Source organism: Ictalurus punctatus, chromosome 25, assembly GCF_001660625.3.
Source record: "Ictalurus punctatus breed USDA103 chromosome 25, Coco_2.0, whole genome shotgun sequence".
Classification (NCBI taxonomy): Eukaryota; Metazoa; Chordata; class Actinopteri; order Siluriformes; family Ictaluridae; genus Ictalurus; species Ictalurus punctatus.
In genome coordinates this window covers 12931415-12955788 of record NC_030440.2, presented here as the reverse complement: position 1 = coordinate 12955788, position 24374 = coordinate 12931415, and the positions used below count along the sequence as shown (strand labels likewise).

Here is a 24374-nt window from a genome sequence, read left to right as displayed (position 1 = left end):
TCAATAAAGACTTTGTGTTGGTTGTCTGAAAAGTGGTCTATTATACAGTGGGGGAAATAAGTATTGAATGCATCAACATTTTTTTCAGTCAATATATTTCCAATGAGGCTATTCACGTGAAATTTTCACCAGATTTTGGTATTAATTCAAGAAATCCACACATATAAAGAAATCCAAAGATTAAAGTCCATAAATAAAGTTATGTGTAATAAAGAGGAATGACACAGGAAGAAAGTATTGAACACGCTAACCGAAATGTATTTAATACTTAGTGGAGAAGCCGTTGTTTGTAATGACAGATTCAAGACGCTTCCTGTATGAAGAAATTAATGGGCCACAGTATTCAGGTGTGATTTTGGCCCATTCTTCTAAACATATTGTCTTTAAATCTTGTTCAATTGCGTTCAAGTCAGGTGATTGACTGGGCCGTTCTAACACCTTGATTTTTTTTCTCTGAAACCAATTGAGAGTTTCCTTTGCTGTATGCTTTTGATCGTTGTCCTGCTGGAAGATCCATCCATGTCTCATCTTCATCATCCTGGTGGATGGCAGCAGATTCCATTCATTCCATCCATTCATCGTTCCTTCAATTATATGAAGTCTGCCAGTACCATGTGATGAAAAACAGCCCCACACCATAATGCTTCCACCTCCAAACTTCACTGTTGGTATAGTGTTTTAAGGGTGATGTGCAGTGCCATTTCTTCTTCAAACATGGTGTGTAGTATAAGAGCCAAAAAGTTCAGTTGTGCTCTTGTCTTACCAGACTGCACTCTCCCAGTATTTCAAAGGCTTGTCCAAATGGGTCTTTCACTTACAGTCTTTCACTTACTTCTAGGACTAGGAATTACTCCTATGCTTTGGATCATCCCCACACCATCACACTTCCACCACCATGCTCGAATTGTCTTGCTGCATAATCCAGTTGGAAGACTGGACATTCTCCTTTAGGATTTTCTGGTAGAAAGCAGAGTTCATTTTTCCCTCAATTAGTGCAAGTTGCCCAGGCTCTGAAGCAGCAAGGCATCCCCACACCATCATACTTCCACCACCATGCTCGACTGTAGGTATGATGTTCTTTTTGTGGAATTCTGTGTTTGGTTTATGCCAGGTGTAACAGGACCCCTGTCTTCAAACAGTTCCACTTTCGACTCATCAATCCACAGAACATTCTCCCAAAAGGTTTGAGGAGGTGTGTTTTCGCAAAATTCAGATGAGCCTTAATGTTCTTCTGGGTTAGCAGTGGTTTTCACCTCACCACTCTTCCATGGATGCCATTTTTGCCCAGTGTCTTTCTCATAGTGGAGTCATGAACAGTGACCTTTATTGATGTAAGAGAGGCCTGTAGTTCCTTTGATGGTGTCCTTGGGTCTTTTGTGACTTCCTGGATGAGTAGTTGTTGTGCTCTTGGAGGAATTCTGGAAGGTCAGTCACTTCTGGGCAGGTTCACTGCTGTGCCAAGTTTTTCCATTTAGAGATAATGTCTCTCACTGTGTTTCTTTGGAGTCCCAGAGCCTTTGAAATAGCTTTGTAACCCTTCCCAGACTGATGTATTTCAATCACCTTCTTCCTCATCATTTCTGGGATTTCTTTCAACTTTGGCACAGTGTGTTACTGAGTAAGACCTTTTAACCAACTTCATACTGTTGAAAAAGTTCTATTTAAGTGTTGCTTTGATTGAACATGATTTGCAGTAATCAGGACTGGTTGTGTCTAGTCCAGCTGAACCCCATTATGAATGCAGTTTCATACATTCACGGAATTAGTAACTACGGGGGCAAATACATTTTCACGCAGACCCAGTTGGTACTGTATAACTTTTGCTTCAATAAATAACATTATCGTTTAAAAACTGTATTTTGTGTTTACTCAGGACACCTTTGATTTATCTTAGATTTTGCTTTAATTTCTGAAACAATTTCATATGATACATACACAAAAACAGAAGAAATCAGGATGTGAGCAAATAATTTTTCACAGCACTGTATAATCTCCATGCTTTTTATCAGAGTAAGTCCTGAGTATGAATGAGTGGAATAAGTCTTACTGCATGAGCTTACCATAGACTTGGCCTTGCACCGTTTGTATGATGAGGCAGACAGGGCTTTCTTCTGTGTGCTTTCTTGTGATGTATTGGGATTAGTCCCTCTGCTTCTTGCTTGTCTGCAGAAATAACCAGGATGTTTTAATTTCTCAACTCACACTAAACACACATATACAATATACAAGCTCTACATTTACACAGGAACTGCATAGTAGGAGGACAGGACACACTGGGGATGATAAACTGTTTACTATTTTAGGACAGTCTGTGTTAGATTAGGGCGTGTATGTGTGTGTGTGTGTGTGTGTGTGTGTGTGTGTGTGTGTGTGTGTGTGTGCGCACAGGGAACTGAGGATGTTGTCTTACACTTGTCTTGCATGCTCGATTGGGTCGAGGTTGTCTAAGTAGTTAAAGCGTATTGTGTCAGTGGGGTGTCTGTCTGAGTCTCTCCACGGTGGAAGTCCTTTCGCTGAAGTTACTGAGGCATGGCCAGGTAAACTCCGCCCATGCTGACTCAGGACGCTGGGCCTCAATTCCCCGTTCTCCAGAGTCGGCTCTTCAAATTCACTGTCGATCGCCTTCACTTCAGGAACTATGAATCCCTCCTTATCGAGAGTCTGTGAAAAAATCAACCAAGGATTTGACATGGTAGTGTTATAGAGATAACTGTGATATGGAGATAACTCAGAATTACAGCTTTATAACCATTCCACAAATCATCAACCCTCCTCACTGACCTGAAAAATGGCATAAATGAATAAATTGTAAATATTAAGTAACTTAATCTATGAGTTACATTTCATTCTAGCTTGAGAATTATGCCATGCCCACCAAAACATATCTTCTATATTCAGTCTCACCTTGGGTCGGCTTACATGAAGCCCCTGTACTGTCTCTAAGTAGTGCCTCTTCCACACACCTTGCTCAAATGGTGTAGGAGTGAATGTTATACACCAACCCAGTCTCAGGCATTTTGGCATCCAGACTTGGTCCAGCTCCACCATGCTCTTCCAATTCCAGCTAACCTTAGAGTGGTTCATAATAAGTAGATCAAGCATTACTTTCCATGTTATGCACTGTGTTGGACATGGTGCTTGTGGGTACAACAACGACGGAAATATAATGCAGTGTTAACCCTTTCAGGTGTACATGTCCACATTTTAGACGGGCTGATTTTATGAAAGACGGATTTTGAAACGTCTGAAATCAGCTTCATCATGCAATAATCCTGTAATGCGTACATTTTCTACATTGAAGAATATGTCAAGAATATTGCGATATTTTGTTCAAATGATAATTTCTATAATTTTAGAATCTTCAACGTTTATTTTACATTACATTTCTAGATTCATTAACAATATCTATAATCTTCAACCTTTATTCTACATGTGAATCTTAAGCAATTTTGTTCATGAAGACCGTTAAAAAAGACAAGTTTTCAATTTGAGACACGGCTCATGACAACAGCGGAAAGTCTTATTTGAGACAGCACTCGTCGGTGTCTTTAACATCAGTGTGTATAAAATCACTAAAGATTTTACAATTCAACTTGGAAACCTGACAGACGGGGGACGTTTTGGCTCCGATGTTTCGTCTAGAGGATGTCACTTTTAAAAATTCTGGATGTACATAAGATATGCAGCGAGTGTGTGAGCAATACTCCCACTAGACGGGTAAGACAGTGAAAGGAACATTCCTTTGGTTTTTCATCACATGTGTTACACATTCATAAAGACATAAATGATATTTTTTATTACAATACAACACAATAATAAAGACAGATTTCCCCCTAGATTTAAAGCTTTTTACTTAAGATATTCCTACACATAGACAGTCTGCAAACTTTTTAATATGTTATATTTAGAAAAAAATATGATGCGCAATTTGTAAAAGTAATAGAGGAATCTGTATATGTTTTAAAATAATTGATGTATGAATTGGTTAAGCAATATAAAACTCGAATAGTATTAGAAAACTGAAAGATGAACTTCTACCCATGTGGTTGAAGTTATTTACCTGTGCACATCTACAGAGGCTTCTTGGGTCAAGGAATGAGAAGATGTAGAGAGATATGACCCTGGGCAGAACACTGGTAAAGTCCAGCGCGTCCTCAGGCACCTGAGTGCACAGAGTCTGTCTAAGATACTTCATCTGGGCCATGGAGCAACGGGAAAAGAAGTCCTGTAACACCTGCTTCCTCTGGCTGTCGGACCACTTATCAAACTGAGAAACAGATTGGTGCAATGCTAAGCTTAATAAGCAATGTCGTGTGTGTGTATGCTATACAGTAGATACAAAAGGCCAGAATTTTATTCCTCACCCACTTGCCAACAAGCTTTTTCCTCTCTTCAAAGACCTGCAATATTGATCAAACACAAAAGGATGAAGACAAGCACATGTCTGGAAAGTTTAGACGCATCACCACTTCAAAAAGGAAGAACTAGTAAGAACTGTTGTTCTGAAATGATTTAAGAATGATCAGATGAACGTACATGGCTGTTGGACAGGTGGTGGTTTAGTGGCGTCCAGGAGCTCCGCTTGGTCTGCATCTTACTACCAAGTGTCTCTCGAGGAGCGAATGCCATTCCTGTGTTACATACAAAACACTCCTGTAAAATAACGGGGTAATTGTAGAGCTGTAACGTAACCGGTATAGCAGTATACTTGATAATGGAATCTAGGATAGTTGTGTGATTAGCCATTAGTTCAGTTGTATCAGTATTGTATATGGTTATGGATAATGACACAACCCCAAATGTATCCAAGTACAATGCTTCTATGCTAAAAAAACAAAAACAAAACAACACATATTTCCCATGTGATTACATGTTTTTAACAGGTGAGTAATATGTAATCATATGAAAACTATGTGAAGGTGGATTTATACCCTGAAAATGCGTATTGTGAATTCAAGCAAACGCATGTTATATCAGCATTTCTACCTCACAGCTCTAGCGTTCGAACCTGAGCTTGAGTTACTGTCTATGCGTAGTTTTACATTATACCTTCCAATATCATGCTGTTAGGTAGATTGGCTATGCTAATATGCTATATGCTATGTTATGCTAACCCTATTTCCCTAGGTGTGAATAAGTGTGTGCAAAGTACCCTACCCTGCAATGAACTGCCGTCCTACCCAGGGTTTAATACTGCTTCTTTTTAAAAAAATTATTTCATGTATCGTGCTTTAATTGTTTTTTTTTTTTACTAATGGTATTCCTACAAAGGACAAGCCATTTACTTTTTAACATAAGTGATATTTATTAGGATATTTATAGTGTTTATATATTTCTGTAAAGCTGCTTTGAGACAATGTCCATTGTAAAAAGCGCTTAATTGAATCGAATTGAATATTCGTAAAAAGTCCAAATCAAAAACATATGCAATTTTAAGTCATAAAAATATCTAAAGGATCTGGATTGTTTTTGTATAAAAAAAATAAAAATAAAAATAATTTTTAAAAAAAAGGTAGTGTGGCCAAAAAATTGAGGTTTGTAGAAAATCCATTTGGGGTTATTTGCCCAGAAAATGTGGGAACCTCTGTTGTAGTATAATGTAGAACAGTGGTCACCAGCTCTGATCCTGAAGATCTACCTTCCTGAAGACTTCAGATCCACCCATAATGCTGCCCATCTGACCATCTAATCATCACTTTAGGAAGGTACTGATCAGCTAAAACAGGTGTGTTACATTTTGGTTGGAGATGAAACCTGCAGGTAGGTCGATCTCCAGGGTTGGTGGCCACTGATGTAGAAGGTTTTCAGTTTTCAAAGTTAAGTATAAACACACCAAAATAATACTTAAGTATAATAACCCAGTAGAACTACTCAGGTATTGTCCAGCAGCCCTGGCTGTAATTCATTACTGCACCTGATTAATGTGCCATTACATTACACACTACACATTACAGCTACGACACAAGGTAAAGGCATTAAACCAATATCACAAGCTTCTATAGTACTGGAAAGGAACCAGGAAATGACCTACCGTCAGTAGTAGCCTACAGAAGCAGCCATGAACAGTCATGAACTATATTTACCGTTGAACGGGTTTTTTTTAGTTTACTGGTTTCCATAGAGTGTGTTAGCACCGCCTCTTTAAACCTTCACACTGCTCCAGGCAACCGAATATATACACCACTACACCTCTACTAACACAAACTGACCGCTTCTCAGGGCTGTTTCATTCAGATTAACCCTAATCACAGCAGAGTTACCAGGTAGCTTGTCTTTAAGAGCGATTCTAACACTCACGCACTCGCTCGCGCTCGAGTGACGACAGCGCCGTGGCTGTTGTAGCTCGACGCGATGAATATGCGCGCGCGCGCCACACACACACACGCACACTCTCCACACGGATAAAGAGGAGCCGCTGTGTTAGAGAGCGAGTCCTGCGCGTGATTCTTCCAGACCGGAGAAGTACGAAGGCCTACATTCGTTCAGAAAAACCAGTGGAATAGGAAACAATAACGGAGACGCCTTTTTTCAGGTAGCATCAGCTTACCTCACCTCAAACAAACCAATTAAAGCACGCGCTTTTGTTGATCAAAGCAGAACAGAGTCGGGTTAAACTGGGAGAAGAAGATGGCTCGTGCGTGCATGTGATAGGCTGCGGGAAGTGATACCGCTAGGATGCATGTGTCTGTTTGTCATTTTCATGTCGTTAGTGTTTGTTATAAGCTACTTTCTCTTATAAGGAGTCTAAAGCCGAGGCAGTACGAACACGCTGCATTACACTTTAATACATGAGGACGAGTCCAATAAAAACCTTATCAAAATTGCGACATAGATTACAATTTAATATTACAGTTTAATTCGGGTTTTTATCGGGAACACGCGTTGCAGTGAGCGTAATGGAGATTATGTAGGGAAAAATGATATGCGTTATGTAAAACCTAATTTGCAATATACAATATAAAATTTTATATATATATATATATATATATATATATATATATATATATATATATATATATATATATATATATGACTTTCAGTTGACTCACCCTCAGGACACCAAAATTGACCATGATACTTGTATGTGCCATTGCAGTTTTAGTCCCTATTAGCTGGTGTAATAACTTCCACTCATCTGTCTGAGAAGGCTTTCCATTTGCTCATTCTACCACAACAACATTAGTAAGGTCAGGTAGTGATGTTGGCGAGGAGGTCTGGGGTGCAGTCAGTGTTCCAGTTCATCCCAAAGGTGTTCAGCACTGTTGAGGTCAGGACACTTGAGTTCTTCCAGTCCAAACTTTGGCAAATCATGTCTTCATGGAGCTCGCTTTGTGCACAGTGTCATTGTCATGCTGGAACAGGTTTGGCCTGTTCATTCCTGCGAAAGGAAAAATGTAATGTTAGAGCATACAAAGACATTCGAGACAATTGTGTTTCCAACTTTGCCACAGCAGTTTGGAGAATAACCACATATGGGTGTGATGATCAGGTGTCCACTTGTAGCCATATAGTGCATAAATGTGTATATGGTCCATATAGTGTGTAAATGTTTTTTACCATAATTAAATGTGTTATGAGACAAGAATGCTACGGAATAGCCAATAATGAACTGTTAAAGAATTCTACATTCAAAGTGATCAGCTGTTCAGTATTTTTCTGTTTTGTAAATTTTATACCAATATTTTTGGAAATTCTCACAGTATGAAAACCTGGTCTACACATAGCAGTATCACAGTATTAATAAACACCAAGCCATTGTTGCGGATTAGAGGAAAACTTATGATGAAATCTTAATCTCTTAACAAGCCCTTGAAGAAATAATTATTCAGACACTTCTGTTTTTGTTATTTTATATACTTCCACTTCTTTGTGGTTAAGTTTTGGCCTGTTCCTCTTGGCAAATTGTCTTTGATTCCATAGGGTTATAAGGTTCCCTCTGACGGATCAATTTCAAATTTTAAAAGAGTGTAAATTTTCAATGAGATTTAAGTCAGGAGATTGGTGAGAACATGTAGTGCCTTCTTAAGTTATGTTGGTTGTAGGTTTTTCGGTTGTTGTCTTGTTGAAACATCCATCTCCTCCCCAGGTTGGGTTTCTTGGCTGATGAGATAAAATTTTCCTCTAATATGCCCTTTCCTCTAATATGTTTTCCTTGATGATGTGTATTGCTTCAGTACCAATTGCAGGGAAGCAGCCCCATATCATGATGCTCCCACACCGTGCTTCACTGTGGGTGTGGTGTTCATGGGATCATACGCACAGCACTTCTTTCTCCAAATATAACACGTTGAATTTTTGCCAGAGTTCTATTTAAATGCTTTTAAATGCATATTATCTAAACAGTTGTACTAACAGGGAAGTTTAAGGTATTTGCTATGGCTCTGTAGCTTTTACCACTCAATTGTTGTTTAATAATGTTGTCCCTGAGAATTTTAGGAAGCTTCTACGCCTTAGCTGCCATATATGTGTGTGTGTGTGTGTGTGTGTATATATATATATATATATATATATTATCTGAATACATTATTCCCCATAATTTTTTTTTCGTGGATATATGCAGTGGAAGAATTATAAATATCAAAAACAAAACTGTCTAAATACTTGACAATTTCCCTGCACTGTAAATATGTAACAAAAAAAGAAACAAAAATATCAGAAAGATATTTTTGAGAATGACTTTTCTTCTCTTATTGTCAGTATTCATCATGTTGTCATTATAAGCTGAAAGAAAGAATGGCTGTGACCTTCACCATTACTATTTATCTATTTATCTTACTGTTATTTTAATTGTATCTAAGCTGGCAAATATTTAGATTGTAATACTGTCCTAATTCAGGTTATTTTAGATTTAAGATTGGTTTCTGATTGCCAAAGCAGTCTAAAGCATTGTGTGCATTGAGTAAATAATTCATCACTGGTTTTGCATCCAATATTTAGTGCACTCTTTCTTCTACAGACATGGTGAGGCAGTAAACCAGGAAAAAAGGCCATGCAAGTACAGCCGAAGATGGAACTCTACTGAGAAGATCTCCTAGTTTCGTTACAGCAGAACAGCAATGGAGATCACCTACTCCACTGACACCACCTCCGGAATATTTCAGCTCTCATCGAGTCAATGAGGCAACTCTAGCTGTTGTAACAAACACCTATTTCTCCCCGAGACACAGTGACATCATTCTATTCTTGCAATGTTTCTGGCTGGGCTTAAGACAATGGATCTTGCTTGGTTTGTGCTTTCCATGCTAACAACATGTACAGCTATCAACATGCAGTCAGCAGGCAGCCACAGCACCTTCACGTGTGAGCCCATCATGCTGCGGATGTGCCAGGGTCTCCCCTACAACACCACCTTCATGCCCAACCTGCTCAATCATTACGACCAGCAAACTGCAGCCCTTGCAATGGAGGTACAGGCACATCATTTCTTTCATTTACAAATATGTGAGTAAATATATGGTCAAATTAAATGTAAGCTAAAATATGCTGAAATATTACTCATACTATAGAGGCTGCATTCACGTTTTAGTTTAGTAGATATGAATTGACATACATAAACATAATGACCTATATGTATATGTATATACATATTCATACATATATGTTTTTGCTCTGTGCTTTGTCTCATTGTGCTGCTGGAATATATATTTTCACCCTAAATGCAGATATCTGGCTGACTGGAACAGGTTGTCCTCAACAATTTGCTTATATTTGGTTTCATCCATGTTGACTGTGATGGCAATAAGCTTTCCAGTTCCTCCTGTTGTAAACCATAGAGCATGATGCTACCATCACCTTGCTTGATCACAGGAATGGCATTACCTGGGTGTTGGGTTATATTTGGTTTGTGGAAAACATTAACCAAATATTGACCAAAGCTTTCGACTAAATGGCTCAATTTAGTCTGATCAGAACACAAAATTTTGTGTTCAAATCAGGTCCTCCTATTTCCCATTTGTAATGTCTGGGTGGTGCCACTTTGTTATTTTGGATTTCGTAGTGTTCCTAGGAAGGTTCAAAGCTTTGATGTGTTATCCTTCTACAACGTTTTTTCCTCCTAACATCTCCAGATATGAATTGTGCAAGCATACAATTGGACACAAGTGGATTTAAGATTGAACTGTTTAACATATTTCGTGTGATCTCTCAAAAATTCAATCATTGTCCTTATTTATGTTGCTAAAAGAAGGGGGGGGGGGGTGAATGAATATCAATTATGCAGTTTTTAGACGTTTTTATGTTGTAAATAATTGTAAGGACATCTAAATATTTTATTTTATTTTATTTCTTTAGCGAGGGGAGGCATTTTCTGAGGCACTATATGTCCTAGATTTCAGCACATGACTCAATTATTTATAATAAACCTTTTATCGTGACTCTGGTACAGGAGAAGGCAGAACTAATGGGTGGGGAAAAGCCTAAAAAAGACTGACAGGGAACACTAAATGGAAATTAGACTAGTTGAAAAGTCAAGATCGAGACTAGAAGGACCATAGTGTTCCTCTTAATCTGTGCCTTTATTTGTTTATTTTATTTATTTAAATAATTGATTTTACTAGAAAAAAATCGACTTTTCACATTTCAAATGCACCACTGTAGACTGAACTCTGTGTAACCTCATTTGTGAAATGAGACGTTTGCCTAAAGGGTTTTGGGGATGAGGGAGCATTGTGCTCACAGAATGACGGGGATATCTGAGCAGGATTAATGTTGTCATGGACAACTCAGTGCTGCTTTTATGTTCCAGTATTTGCTTTTTTTTTAGCCTTAGTTACCCAGCAAAGACAAACATTAAAACACGAGCACTGTAACGTGACACAGCTCAATTATTTCTTTACGTTAAAGCTGTTCATTGATCCTTCGTCTGTGGATATTAATATTCTGCATCGTTATCTTCAGGATATTCTGCCTGCAAAAGAGATATATTTTTCATGTACCTATAACTGCTATGTTCTTATCTTGTTTACTCATAATGTCTTAGCAGTCTTGTTATTGCATCCTTACTAGCAACATTATTAATAACATTTATTCATTCTGATTAGACTGCAGCATATTGTTATTTCTACACCTTGGCCATCCAGCGCAGTATACCCTGAGCCAGTGTTTTACCCATCACTCCCCCTTCCACACCGCAGTCTTTTGTTCCTTTTCCACTATATGTCTGTTTCTTTCCCCCTCCTCCTCCTCTGTTCTCGCTCTCTCTTTTACTCTCTCTCTCTCTCTCTCTCTCTCTCTCTCTTCATCCCTCCCCCACATAAAGTAGCGCAGTTGCTTTGGAAACGAGTCCCAATTGTCTTGCAACAAAAGAACAGGGCTCTTTTCTCTCTCAGGAGGTGGTTCCCCTCCACCACCACGCCCTTTGACCCTGCTCCATAGAGACCCCTCACTGAATGCGGGCCCTTGCCTGGATCACTGGTTGCCATGACAGCGGGATGGATATGCACAATATTCAATTTGATTTAGATAAACACAACAAAAGCAGTATGATTTTATTTTATATATATGTGTATATGTGTGTGTGTGTGTGTGTGTGTGTGTGTGTGTATATATATATATATATACACACACACACACACACACACACACATATATAATTAAAATATATATATAACATACTTTATTTTTTTATATAGAAGTCTTAACTGTGTGCACTCAGTGAGATTTTAAGAGTCACAATGCGTATTCCTGACCTCTTCCTGACCCCGAAATATTCCTGAGATTTTTAATTGTGCACCGTCTTTGTTTGCAGAGAGGAAATGTAAATAAGAATTTATGAGTTTCGATTGGTGGTTAGCACGTTTGCCTCGCACCTCTGGGGTTGGGGCTTCGATTCTCGCCCTCGCCATGTTTCCTCCCCCAGTCCAAAGACATGCAATGTAGGCTGATTGGCATTTCCAAGGTGTGTGCAGTGTGTCGATGTGTGTGCAGTTGTGCACTGTGATGGGTTGGCACCACGTCCAGGGTGTCCCCCGCCTTGTGCCCCGAGTTCCCTGGAATAGACTCCAGACTCCTTGTAGTATAAGCAGTACAGAAAATGGATGGATGGATGAGACTAGATTGGATACAGAGTTGTGATTAGGGAGTAGATTAGTGATAGATGTTCTTTTTCAATACTCGATACCTAGTACGGATACTGACCCTTTTAGAGATAATGCTGGAATTAAATTTAGGCAAGAATTTGAGTTTGAGTTGTTTGTCGGTGCTGAAGTTACAATCAAACCCTGGTTGATAACATCTGCTGTGCTCAAATCAGTGACCAGGACAGTTTCCCACAAAGTCGGGGTTGTGTCGATTTGTTCTACCTTGTTAGATTTTCCTACTGTACGTACCGTATATCTATCGATCCATCCTACCACATCAAAAAATCCTACTGTGGGTTTCTGCTTCGCGCCTGTGACTACGTAAAATAATTCAGTGCAACTTTGCTGGAGATTCTGATTAGGCAAGGGTAGGATGATTTTACGGTGCAGAATACCCGATCAGATTTCAAGTCCAAGCGCAAGTAGTAAAAAATTAGGGGCGTGTTGTTCAGCGTGACAAAAATGATGCAATATTGATGTGCGCATGCGAAGTAAGCCCTGGTAGGACAATCTGACGGGTAGGATTAAATAGTAATAGTAATTTCAAAAGTAGGCGACTGTTCTAGAAATAGAGACCTGTTGGTTAAAATGAAAGAGTTATAAGCAGCAGACGTGGCATGACCTGCTGAGGTGCCGGGTATTTGAGAAGCTTTTACAGCTCAAAACTCACTCTTCTCTGGACTTTGTGCCATATAATGTCAAAGATGAAAAGGGTTTTAAAAATGTGCTTCAGATAGGGCTATGTGATATAACCATATAAATCAATGATTTTGCAATACCCTTTTCTGAGATATCATTGGTATGGTGATGTATTTTTTACGTTTTTAATAATTACAAAATTAAATGGATGTAATTTTTTTTATAAACTTTATTTTCTTTGTCTTTGTAGGCATTAAAGTAAAGTATCATCAAACTTTGTTTGTTTGAATACTGTTTTGTGCATACTTTGTTAGCTAAATTACATAGCGTGATGCACATCATGTATCATAGAAATGTCCTCAAGTATTGTGATATGATATTTTTGTCATATTGCTCAGCTCTAGCTTCAGAGATTAATTTCTACTTTTATTCTGACATTTTTCGGTTTTACAATCACATTTATATGCATGTTATAAAGCTGCATTCGGAATAACGCCATTTGCGACCTCCATGCATTCAAAGTACAAAGTGGGGAAAACACATGGACGACTCCACGGTCATCTTTTGTAAGCAGCAAGCTAGCCACCGAACTAGGTTGAGTGATGTATATTTTCCTCTTCAAAACAGTGAACTGTAGAGTCAATGTTCCAGATTTAACATGTGAATATGTCTGTATGGTGATTGATCTAAATCTAATTTGTGTATATACAGTATAATTTAGTTCAAGGTAAGACATGCTGCTGTGTTTAATGCTGATGATGTGATCAGCCATATTGATTTGATGTCACTTCCTGAACTTGTAGTTGAGTAGACTCCCCTGAACTCCTGAGTAGTAGCTTTATTTCAAGTTGGGCGAGGTTTTCTTTGGCTTTTCCTGGTTGGAGGTCAAGAGTTACAAGTTACAACCTCTAGTCGAATGCATCATAATATTCATGTATATAATACGTGTGTAAAAGTATTGTTTTTGAAATATATATTTGATTCTAAATAACGTATGAAAGCCCAGCCTGACCTCGTAAATTTCCTTCCATAGCTTCTGACTTGCTTAAAGGCTTATAAAAAGGCTTTTTAGAAGCGGTAAGAAAGAAAAACAAAAACAGGCAATGACAATACAGACTGGACAGATTTTTCCCAGACGACAATCAAGATGCACACATTGGGATTCTAGTGTGAGTATCGTGCAGACCAGAACAAGAATAACGCTGTCTACTGAACCAGTTCAGGTTCAATTCCCTTTACAGCTAGCATCTGTTCAGTTGACTGGCCTGGCTACACAAATATAAATGTAATGGAGTTATTGAATTCACCTACATTCAACGTTCTACCGTAAGGTAAAAGAGGTCATCCATTAAATTCCTCATCACTGGGAAAATAATGGACTGTGGTCCATTACTGGGAAAAATGTATTGAAAAACTTCACTAGCCACAGCCCCTGTCCTGAAAACAGTGAATAGGGAACATGAATAAAATCTTTAAAAAGTATAAACGTAAAAAGAATTTCATTCTCTTACATAGAACTCCGAGACTTGAAGCTGGCAACATATCCATCAGCTACTTGAATAGTGCACACACTTACATCTCTTTTGATGTGTCACGTCTGCGTCAAGTCTGGATCCAAGCGGAATTTACCATGTTAAATATGGATTAGATGTGAGGAAAAGATGCCTTGATGAGGATGCTTTGTGTCAAAATAGGCAAGACTAACATCCATCCTAATCCTTTTTTACAAGCAGTTTGGGTGGCAGCTTAGGAGAAAATGTTTTAGGAATAATGTGCTCCAGTTATTAATATGTACATACAAAACATCCTACATCTGCTATGCCTGACTGTAACAAGCTTACTACTGATTTGTTTAATTTCTACTGGTTGTTAATGGACTTAAAGTTACTTTCAGAAGTGAAATTGCTCATAAATCTGTACAGGCTGTGTTAATCCTCATAGATGAATTTTTCACAGTTTATATGGTTAAGAAGAGCTACACAATACCTTATTAACTGATAATGACTTGTATAGAAAGTCATATTTGTACCCAATGAAACAGGAAGTAATTTATATGACATTACATTATTCTGTACATTGTGTTCAGAAACTTTTCACTGGGATATAAAAGTGAAATCTACAAATGCTGGATTTATTTTGCACGGTCATCCCAAAGCTATTGTAGCAAAAGCACAAAGCCAGAGAGGCACTATGTCTTGTACTGGGTGGAGTTCTCTCCCGCTGGGAATTTGCATATTCAAGTCCCGCTCCATGGCTCATATACTGCATTCGACTAGAAGTCATATTTCCTGACCTCCAACCAGGAAAAAAGAAAGAAAACACCCCCTGAACTCAGAACTCCTACTCGGGAGCTAGGGGTGGTCTCCTCAACTCCGAGTTCTTCTGAGTTCAGCAAGTGGTGTCAAATTTGTAAATAGATTGCACTGCAGCCATAAAAGCAGCTATCCAATGTGATATAGTAAAAAAGATTAAAGGTGCAGTCACACATACAGCGACTCGCAGTGACAAAGCGACCAGAGAGCGTTCATTTTCAATGAGAGCTGGCAACTTCCGACGACATGAACGACCATTGGCGACGAGATGTGGGCGTGTCCAGTGATGCGACAAAGTTGAGAAAAGTTTAACTTTATGCAAATTTGGAGCAACTTAGTGCAGTGACTACCAATGGGAGTGAAGACAGTAGAGACACCCGTGCTCACTAGCATAACCGGTCACCATCGAACATATAGTGAGTGACACCCTGGTGATGAAACTCACTTACTGAGATAGGAGCTACACTGGGATTTTGCTCGACTGGAATAAAAAGTGAGTCTGTTTCATTATTGTTATTTTGTTTTTCACGCGCTAAGGCCATGAGCGTAGCTTAGCTCATTGGCGCTTGCGCTTTTGCTGCAGATAGATGACCGCAATGATAAAGAGCACACACTGCTTCTCCTTCATCTTGTAGACTATGATGCATAAATACACTGGTAAATTTTATATCAGATCACTCTCACTCCAGAACGTTTCATTTTAGCAACAAGAAAACTGGTTTGTTGTCAAAAGTGGAATGCTAGTTGCATCACCCATGTTAAGATGGTAACCTACTGGTGACTTTATAGTACAGCAGCTGGCGACTTTCAGCGATAAAATCGCTCTGTGTGAACGTACCTTAAGACACCCTAATGAAGCCTTCTCCCCCGTTAGCCCTTCCACCCAATGGTGAACCTGGACTGCTCGGCTGACATACGTCCATTCCTCTGTGCCCTCTACGCGCCAGTGTGTAAGGAGTATGGTCGTGTAACCCTGCCATGTCGCCAGCTGTGCCAGCGGGCCAAGAGTGACTGCTACAAGCTCATGGACATCTTTGGATTAAGCTGGCCTGAAGAGATGGCCTGCAACCGGTAAATTATATCGGATTATATCTTAATTTTTACAAGTTATGAAAGAACAGTATGTGTATTTATCAAATTCGTACATTACTGGTAGCTACATTTTCCTAGTGGATGTTTGTGAATGGCTCGTCTGTATTTTGAATGACTGATTTATTGACACATTTGTACTGCTGTAGCCTAAAACCTGAGCAAAAATAACTGCTATTTAGCATAAAACGTTAATCATATAAGGGAAACCGGTAGCATTAACGGCTGGTCAAATCATCCATTGTGACATTATTTCTGTTCTTCTGTTGATAACTCATTGTTCAAAATCACTTACAGGTTAGCTTTTTGATGATGATGTTGTTGTTGTTGTTTTTCATTTTCTGAAACAAATCGAGATTAAGTTTTTTGTGACACCCTAATTATTGTCCCAGATCAATAATGATTGAAAATAAATAATTAACTTTCCCCAACAGTCACACATTTGAATTAATCTACAAATTTTTTCTATAATCCTTAATTATGGAGATGGCAGAATTATGAGGCATCATATGTTCTTAATCATGTCCCAGGTTTCCTGAATGTGACGAGCCGTATCCACGAGCTGAGGACCTCCTGTCGAGTGCTAACTCTACAGCGGAATCTCCCCTGTCTGTACAACGCGACTACGGCTTCTGGTGCCCGCGCGAGCTGAAGGTCGACCCTGAGCTGGGCTACAGGTTCCTAGGTGTTCGTGACTGCTCACCCCCATGCCCAAATATGTACTTCAGCAGGGATGAGCTTGTCTTTGCCCGCTACTTCATCGCTGTGGTGTCCATCATCTGCCTGTCCGCCACGCTTTTCACTTTCCTTACCTTTCTTATCGACATGGGTCGTTTCCGCTACCCGGAGCGTCCCATTGTCTTCTACTCCGTGTGCTACATGATGGTATCGTTGGTCTTCTTCTTGGGCTTCCTGCTGGAGGAGCGCGTGGCATGCAACAAGGCGGCACCAGGACATTTCCGTGCTGCCACTGTCACACAGGGCTCACATAACAAAGCATGCACGCTGCTCTTTATGGCCCTCTACTTCTTTACCATGGCTGGCAGTGCGTGGTGGGTTGTGCTCACTGTCACATGGTTCCTGGCTGCTGTACCCAAGTGGGGAAGCGAGGCGATCGAGAAGAAAGCACTGCTCTTCCACGCAGTAGCCTGGGGACTGCCTGGCGTGCTAACTGTCACACTCATGGCGCTGAACAGGGTGGAGGGTGACGGTGTGAGTGGTGTGTGCTTTGTGGGTCTTTATGATCTCACCGCTTTGCGCTGGTTCCTCCTGGCCCCTCTAGCTCTGGCTGTGACTGCTGGAGTTGTGCTGCTGTTGGCTGGTATTGTGGCACTGAACCGTGTCCGTATGGAGATCCCCCTGGACAAGGAGAATCAAGACAAGCTGGTAAAGTTCATGATCCGCATAGGCGTGTTTTCCGTGCTGTACCTGGTGCCGCTGCTGATGGTGATTGGCTGCTTCATGTACGAGCAGAGCTACAGGCCAGTGTGGGAGATAACATGGGTGCAGGAGCAGTGCAGAAACTACCACATCCCCTGCCCGTTCAAGGTAGGATACACAAAGTGTATACAAAGCAGCGAGATAAAAAACTTTTCTAATATTTTCACAAATTTATTTGTCATGCGCTATATTTACTTAGACAAATGGCATTCAGTAAGTGATGTCTAGTACTAAACTTACCATAATGCATCACTGCGGTTATCCACAAGCCTCAAACCAACTCCTAATCTTTACCATTAGCTCTTAAAAATTAAATATTCTCACACACATGCATTCAAGCACTCATGCATGTATGTAGCTCTCTCTTTCTCTCTCTCACATTCTGCCTTTTCTCTCATATCTCCATGAGAAGATTCCTTACTGGAAATGTGTGTAAAGCCCCCCAAAATAGATTATAATGAAACATTATATTGAATTTTTTATATTACCATTTTCATGTACTAATTTGTCCAGATTCCATATAGTCTGGAAAAAATAGGCTATAATGTAGATTTTGACCAATAACATGAATTTGGTGCAGTAGATAAACAGAAGCAGCTGTATGTGTGTACAACAGAGAGGCAGCTGTATTGGAAAAGACAGTTTACACTGATTTGCTATGCACTGAGACACTGTGTGTGTGTGTGTGGGGGGGGGGCTGCTGAGCCATTAAATTTGTTTTTAACAGGGCCCCATTACTCCATATATATATATATATATATATATATATATATATATATATATATATATATATATATACACACACACACACACACACAGGATAACTTTGTTGTAGTATACAGTACAGTATGTATGCCATATTAGTAGTAGTAATTATCATCTACAGTGAATTAATTTTTTTTTACAGTTATATTTATATAGCGCTCTTCTATACACTCAAAGCATTTTACATAGTATGGGGCGGACCTCCTCAACCACCACTAGTGTGTAGCATCCACCTGGATGGTAAGTGTCCAGCGTAGGTAGGAATGCCTTTAATGCTTTTTAAAAAGCATCTCAGGGGGATTCCTCAAGAAACCGGTTGAGAAAATGCCAAGAATACATTTCTGTAAATTCTAGCCAAAAATCGTGTCTACTTTGAAGATGCTAAAATATTAAATTCTTTTGATTTATTTTGGATTTTTTTTATCACGACATAATTCCCATAGTTCCATTTGTGTTTTTCCAGAGATTTGATGACTTTATTATTATTGTAAAATGTCGGGGGGGGATAAAAATAAAGAATGAGTGTGTGTAAACTTTTGACTGGTAGTGTATATAATTACACATAAAATATTTTCAATTTATTGCATCAGTTACTCATCCATTTCCAAGGTCATCCAAGTCACTGTGGGAGCGCCTGGATACCTTGACTGGATTCAGTCCAATTGTTTTCAGAATTATATGATGCCATTGGGATTTATTAATTTAAACATTCTGGTTTAATATTGTGCCTAACAAATTGAGGCTCTTGAGGAGAATATTTCAGGTGTCACTTTCAGTGACATTATAATTAGTTAAATATTAGATGACATCTAATTGTTGGACTGTTGTCTGTACAGGTGGAGCAGATGAGCAGGCCAAATGTTGCCCTGTTCCTCATTAAGTACTTGATGATGCTGGTGGTGGGCATCCCCTCTGTCTTTTGGGTGGGCAGTAAGAAGACCTGCTTTGAGTGGGCCAGCTTCTTTCATGGCCATCACAAAAAAGAGTGAGTCTCCTGAAAACATAAGCTGTCCCCAAAATTAGGGCCGGTCCGATCAGGATTTTTGCAGCTGATACCGATTATCGAATTTCTTGTCATCGAGATCCCGATCCCAATCGTTCAAGCTTTATATAAGTGATATGTAAGCTTTCTGTTGAACATCACTGTTAACCTTTTTTTTTTCTTCAGACAAAGTAATACCACAGATGTTGCCTTGGTTATATTATTCTACAGAAATGTTGTAGATTGTTGTTTTAATTGAGAATCAAATAAATCAGCACAACAAATATTCATTTTACAATGAACATTTTAATAGGCCTTTAAAAATACACGGCTAATGGTGAATTTTTCATTGTTTCCTGAGACCTCGTAATAATTCCACACTGGTGATGACATGACTGCGGCGCTAAGGTTTAATGTGATCATGTGTTTTACATCATCAGATCGCAATCGGTTTGTGAGATCGGCCAAATTTAGAGACTACTGATCGAGTCATAGGACGTGATTATCGGCCGAGTCCGAGTGGCGGCCGATCGATTGGAGCATCCCTATCCAAAATGGCCTAAAATAGCAGTGTCCAGTCTAATTGTCCAGTTCTGTATTGTTTTTCTATGAGATTGGACACAATTTTTTTCAGATACAGGTAAAAGGAATTTATCAACAATTGCTAATTATAAATACTAGCGCTTCCTTTTTGTCCTCCCCGGCTCTTGCATGTCTCTATTCCCGCCCCTCCTCCTTATGTTCTTTCTCTGACTTGTGTTCTTTTTTTTCCCTTTGCACACCAGCAGTGTGGTGCACGACAGTAAACAGGTGTTGCAGGAGCCTGACTTTACTCAGCTGCTGCTCCGCGAGCCTGGAGTTACCGTGGTGCGTCAATCCCGTGGCACCTCCACACAGGGCACCTCCACCCATGCCTCCTCCACCCACCTGGCCATGCTGGATGAGGCACACAGCGGTAGCAGCCGTCCGAGCAGCATGCACAGCAAAGCCAGCAGTTTCCACAGCAGCCGGCGCCAGTCTCACGACGGCAGGTGAGGGAGCACGATGATTACCGAGCAGCATGACTGTATGTTTAAAGTATTATATATAAATGTTTGAGTACCATGAGTGTTTGCTGAGCAGAGTTTTCAGGCTTGACTCCTTGAGAGCATAGTTCTGAATTGGCTCCAAAATGGCCGTTTCAGTTTAATAACAGGTTTGACACAGAACAAGACAAAATGACCTGAAGTGAAATGTTGTGATCTGTATTACTGCTGTCATTAGAGAGAACCTATACAGTGTAACTCAGCTAACAGAGCATGTGAGCATGTAAGGAGCATGTAATACACTTCAGGCTGCTGCACTTCGCTCTCCACTCCAATTACCTGACACCTTTTTGGATTTCCGTAACCTGATCGAGGTAGTTAACAAACAAGTGCTAGAGAGACGAGGGAATTCTTACGTATGTCTTATTCTTACTTACTTATTCCTATTTTTGCACTCTAGCAAAAGTACAAATTGTTAAATTACAAGAACATATTGTTCCTCTCTGCTTTAAATTTCCTTGATTATAGCATTCTGGAAACTGGAAATTAAAGTAAATTTTGTTGTTAATTACTGGTCCTGGACATTTGTACTGTACTGTGCATGGATAGAACCTTTGTAAAGTAGACTAAACTAGGCCTACATTACAAAAATGTCATACTAATTAAATCAGTTAGATAAAGAAAGCAAGAAATGATGTCGAAGCAGAATTGGAGAGATTTTTTCCCTTTGAGTGACAAGAAGGTTATAGTGAGCACATAACATGAAGTGAAAGTGAAACTAGTTTTTGTTTATTTTCTTAGTTTTGTTTACTTCTTTCATATTTTCAGTTTGAGATTAAGCTAATTAACCACAATTCATTTTTCAGAACTTTTTATGAAAAATAATAGACATAAGATTTTTTTTTTTTTAACCTAAGGGTGCCACTAAAATCATTCCAGTGCATGGATGCCCAGAAGGAAATTATATTTGGATGCCTAATCTCTGAATTTTATAAACATATTAAGATGTACATGTAAATGATTACTGTGTGATTACCAAAGAGAGATGTATAATAATAATAACTGGCTTGTTCATTTTTGCTCATAAATTTTTTATTGTCACAATGTTTTTATCTCGTTAGTAAATTTGAGCTGAAATCAGCAGAATTATGTTACAAATCTAACCTTACAAAGCTGTTAAAACACCTTTTCACAACACTAAAGCTACATAGCAGGTAAAATCAAGTTTTATGAGGTTGAAAGTAGAGATGCACCGATGTATCGGCCGATAAAGGCTATTTTAGCCTTGAAAATAGTTTGAAAATATCCGATGATCAGTGCCGATTATATCCTGTCAATCAAAAGAGGGCGGGAAAACACATCGATTTCGTGCTGTGTGTAAAGATGATGCCTCTTGTGTGGAATGACGACAAAACTGCAGTGTGTAATCTCTGTAATCTCTGCACTGCTAAAATTTTACACCGGATGCTGCAACAGTGAAGCGGGAGTTTCATCATCGAGTCTAAAATATTTTTTGCCATGCTGCTCGAGCTCAATTAAAGGGCCAGTACACCGTTGAAAGATTTAAATGAAGATGAGTTGACAAAAAAGTATATATATATATATTTCACAGAAAAATATATTTGTAGAGTAGTATATTTCATATCCAGTTAATGTTATTATATATAAAGTTGATATTGTATATTACCAGTTTGATGTTCAGTGATGAAGTAGAAATGCTTTTGTTGTGGTGAGTGAATGTGAGACTAACAGGAGGTGTTTTAGAATTCAGTCAATGTTAATATGAATTAATAACATTCAATAAGTTAATAATCTTACTTTAATCTTCAGAATTTAGGTCATGTGTTCATGTTAATGTGAGTAATGTGTTTTCTGTTTATGAGACCAGTTACTGTGAAACAACTTGTTCAAATGGAGAGAATAAAGTTTTTATTTGCACTTCCTTCAGAATTGTGGAATTAATTGTTTTTAATTTATAAGAAGGTATAAAAGGCAGAACTATCGGTTAGCGGTATCGACTGAGGAATTTAGTATTGGTGCATCTCTAGTTGAAAGTAATGCAAAGAGAATTCTGTTCATCATTGACTGTGTGCACCGCCTTATTTCTGTGACACCAGGTTTGTTTTTGTTGGAAAATTCGGGCTAGGTGGGCTTTGCCCAAGTTCCTGACTTTTAATTCCGAGTTGAATGACCATTCCATTGCAGTTTTCCGTGCCAGAGGTCGGGTTTTTTCCAAGGTCCAAGTACAATGGATTGCAGCATAAGTCCCCATGGAAATATGTAAACAGACAGATAAAATAATTTATTCATACGCGTTTACATAATGCATCATTCACGTCTCCATTCCACTAAGTCACTGTGAAACGAGGCAACAGAGGTGCACATGCCCAGTGACCCATTCAGAGTTTCAACTCTCAGCATTGCTCATACACACAGGCCTAGACAATCAGGCAACTCCATTAGCTGAATCAGCTTTGTTGAATTATAGCTGGAAGTAAATTCTGTAGGAAAGCCAGTGTTGGTGATCACTCATGATTCCATATACAGTTACTTCAGTAATGTAAAAAGCAAGCAGAATGTAGATCAGTGCAGAAACCACTCACTTGCTCTGTGTTGTTTCCATTTCTCAAAGCAGGTACACAGCCTGTACTGTCCATGGTGCAGAGGCGCTCCGCCTCCCCCACGTCAGTGTATCCCGCCTGCATGAGCAGCTTCAGCAAAGCAGCACAGTTCGATTGGACTGCCAATCACGACACGGCGGATCACAGCGTCTAGACAGCCAGTCACGACACGCCAGCATCCGGGACCTCAGCAGCACGCAGCCAGCAGTCCAAAGTGGCCCTGTTAACGGTATCCACTCCGTCACCGACGAAATCGGAGGCACTCCTTGAACTTTACAAACGGCAAGTTTATAAACGTTCATGCTGAAGAGGTTTTTCCTGCTCAGGGATGACAAACGGACGCCATCAAACAGAACTGCAAGCCCTGATACAGCATTAAATGCAGACGCAGCAGGAAGTTTAGGAAAGCTCTTTGATCGAAGAGCTTCAGTATCGACAGGGTAAACACTAAGGGCTTTTGCTATATTACATTTTTAATACTGTATTGAAGCACTTGCTGCTTTATGTTCAGGCTTAGACTTTTGTGTACATTTTGTATGTGTTTTTTTAAGAACCTTCAGAGAGGGAAAGAGATTTTTGTTCCACTGTTCCTCTATTGCACTTTGTGTAGAATTGGATTAGACTGACACATTCCGTACGTATTCTTCCTGAAGTTCCACGCGATTTCTCACATGACTAAGTACAACAGGCGTGCGTGAATGAATGTTTTATTGGTGATAAACATTTGGCATGTAAAGAGCAGTATTACAGAACAAACAGACAGACTGAAACTCAACTGCTTGCTGCAAACGTAGAATCATTTGATGTAGAATAGTTCAGAATAAATTGACGAGTAAACTGTAACGTCTCACTTTATAGTTATCGGATAGGAGTAAAGTTTGGTCTTGAAAATGAATATTCTTCTCATTTACAGTGTCTCATTAACATGAAGTAGATCTCAGTTGTGTACAATTTTATAAACTGTGAAATTTGACCGATTTGTGCAGGTCCAGTGTTATTTCTCAGCCAAATGAAATAACAGAACAGAACAAAATCCCCAGTGTCACATCACCTTCTGTTTATAGAAATACATTGATTCTATCCATTGATTTCGTTCATCTTCTGCTCAATATCTGCGCAAAAAAAAAAAAATAGCCTGCAGTGAGCTCTCGTCATAGAAAATACCCTTAACCTTGCAAAAGTGTGACAAAACATAATACAGCCCTGTAACGGAACCAGGAAATGAATACATCTAGCATGCAGAACTGTACAAATTATTACAAAACTAAATGTATGATAGCGAAGAGAGCTAATGTGGACTACTGCAGAAATGCCATTAATTGTGCAACAGCTGCTTTATGCCTTCCTTCACGTGCTTATATGAACTACAGCTGAAACAACATTGCGAATCCTGAGTTGTGAGATGGTCAACGAGAGCAGGCATC

General features: G+C 39.3%; 2 protein-coding genes across 8 annotated transcripts in view; one reads left to right on the top strand and one right to left on the bottom strand.

The window, feature by feature from the left end:
• Positions 1–6160, bottom strand: part of fbxo16 (F-box protein 16) — a 7818-nt gene extending 1658 nt beyond the window's left edge. The window contains exons 1-7 of one of the 2 annotated variants that reach the window (XM_017455723.3): positions 6032–6160; positions 4537–4631; positions 4365–4400; positions 4061–4267; positions 2905–3069; positions 2411–2661; positions 2061–2163 (exon numbers count right to left, since the gene is read on the bottom strand). In XM_017455723.3, coding sequence (XP_017311212.1) covers positions 2061–2163; positions 2411–2661; positions 2905–3069; positions 4061–4267; positions 4365–4400; positions 4537–4629 — 855 coding nt within the window. In that variant the 5' untranslated portion in view covers positions 4630–4631; positions 6032–6160. Of the gene's footprint in view, positions 1–2060; positions 2164–2410; positions 2662–2904; positions 3070–4060; positions 4268–4364; positions 4401–4536; positions 4654–6031 lie in introns of both variants that reach the window. The other variant, XM_017455722.3, reaches the window with a different exon arrangement.
• On the top strand, positions 5706–23923 carry fzd3a (frizzled class receptor 3a). 6 transcript variants are annotated; one of them, XM_017455716.3, is made up of 7 exons: positions 5706–5760; positions 8957–9407; positions 15903–16099; positions 16648–17665; positions 19159–19307; positions 20090–20335; positions 22962–23923. In XM_017455716.3, the coding sequence occupies exons 2-7, from the start codon at positions 9189–9191 to the stop codon at positions 23218–23220; spliced, it is 2088 nt and encodes a 695-aa protein (XP_017311205.1). In that variant the 5' UTR covers positions 5706–5760; positions 8957–9188; the 3' UTR covers positions 23221–23923. The 6 variants fall into 6 exon arrangements, 5 of the variants coding, with proteins under 5 accessions (XP_017311205.1, XP_017311210.1, XP_017311209.1 ...); XR_008393423.1 differs by lacking the exons at positions 5706–5760; positions 22962–23923 and adding exons at positions 6428–6532; positions 19745–19944 and having other exon boundaries at positions 20090–20171; XM_017455721.3 differs by lacking the exon at positions 5706–5760 and adding an exon at positions 6428–6532 and having other exon boundaries at positions 20093–20335; positions 22965–23923.
• The last annotated feature ends 451 nt before the right edge of the window (positions 23924–24374 follow it).

Excerpts from the sequence above, each read along its gene's own strand:
- fzd3a (XM_017455716.3), top strand. The coding sequence starts at position 9,189 with ATGTTTCTGGCTGGGCTTAAGACAATGGATCTTGCTTGGTTTGTGCTT. Across the intron at positions 17,666-19,158 it reads ACATCCCCTGCCCGTTCAAG|GTGGAGCAGATGAGCAGGCC; the intron begins GTAGGATACACA and ends TTGTCTGTACAG. Across the intron at positions 20,336-22,961 it reads CGCCAGTCTCACGACGGCAG|CAGGTACACAGCCTGTACTG; the intron begins GTGAGGGAGCAC and ends CATTTCTCAAAG.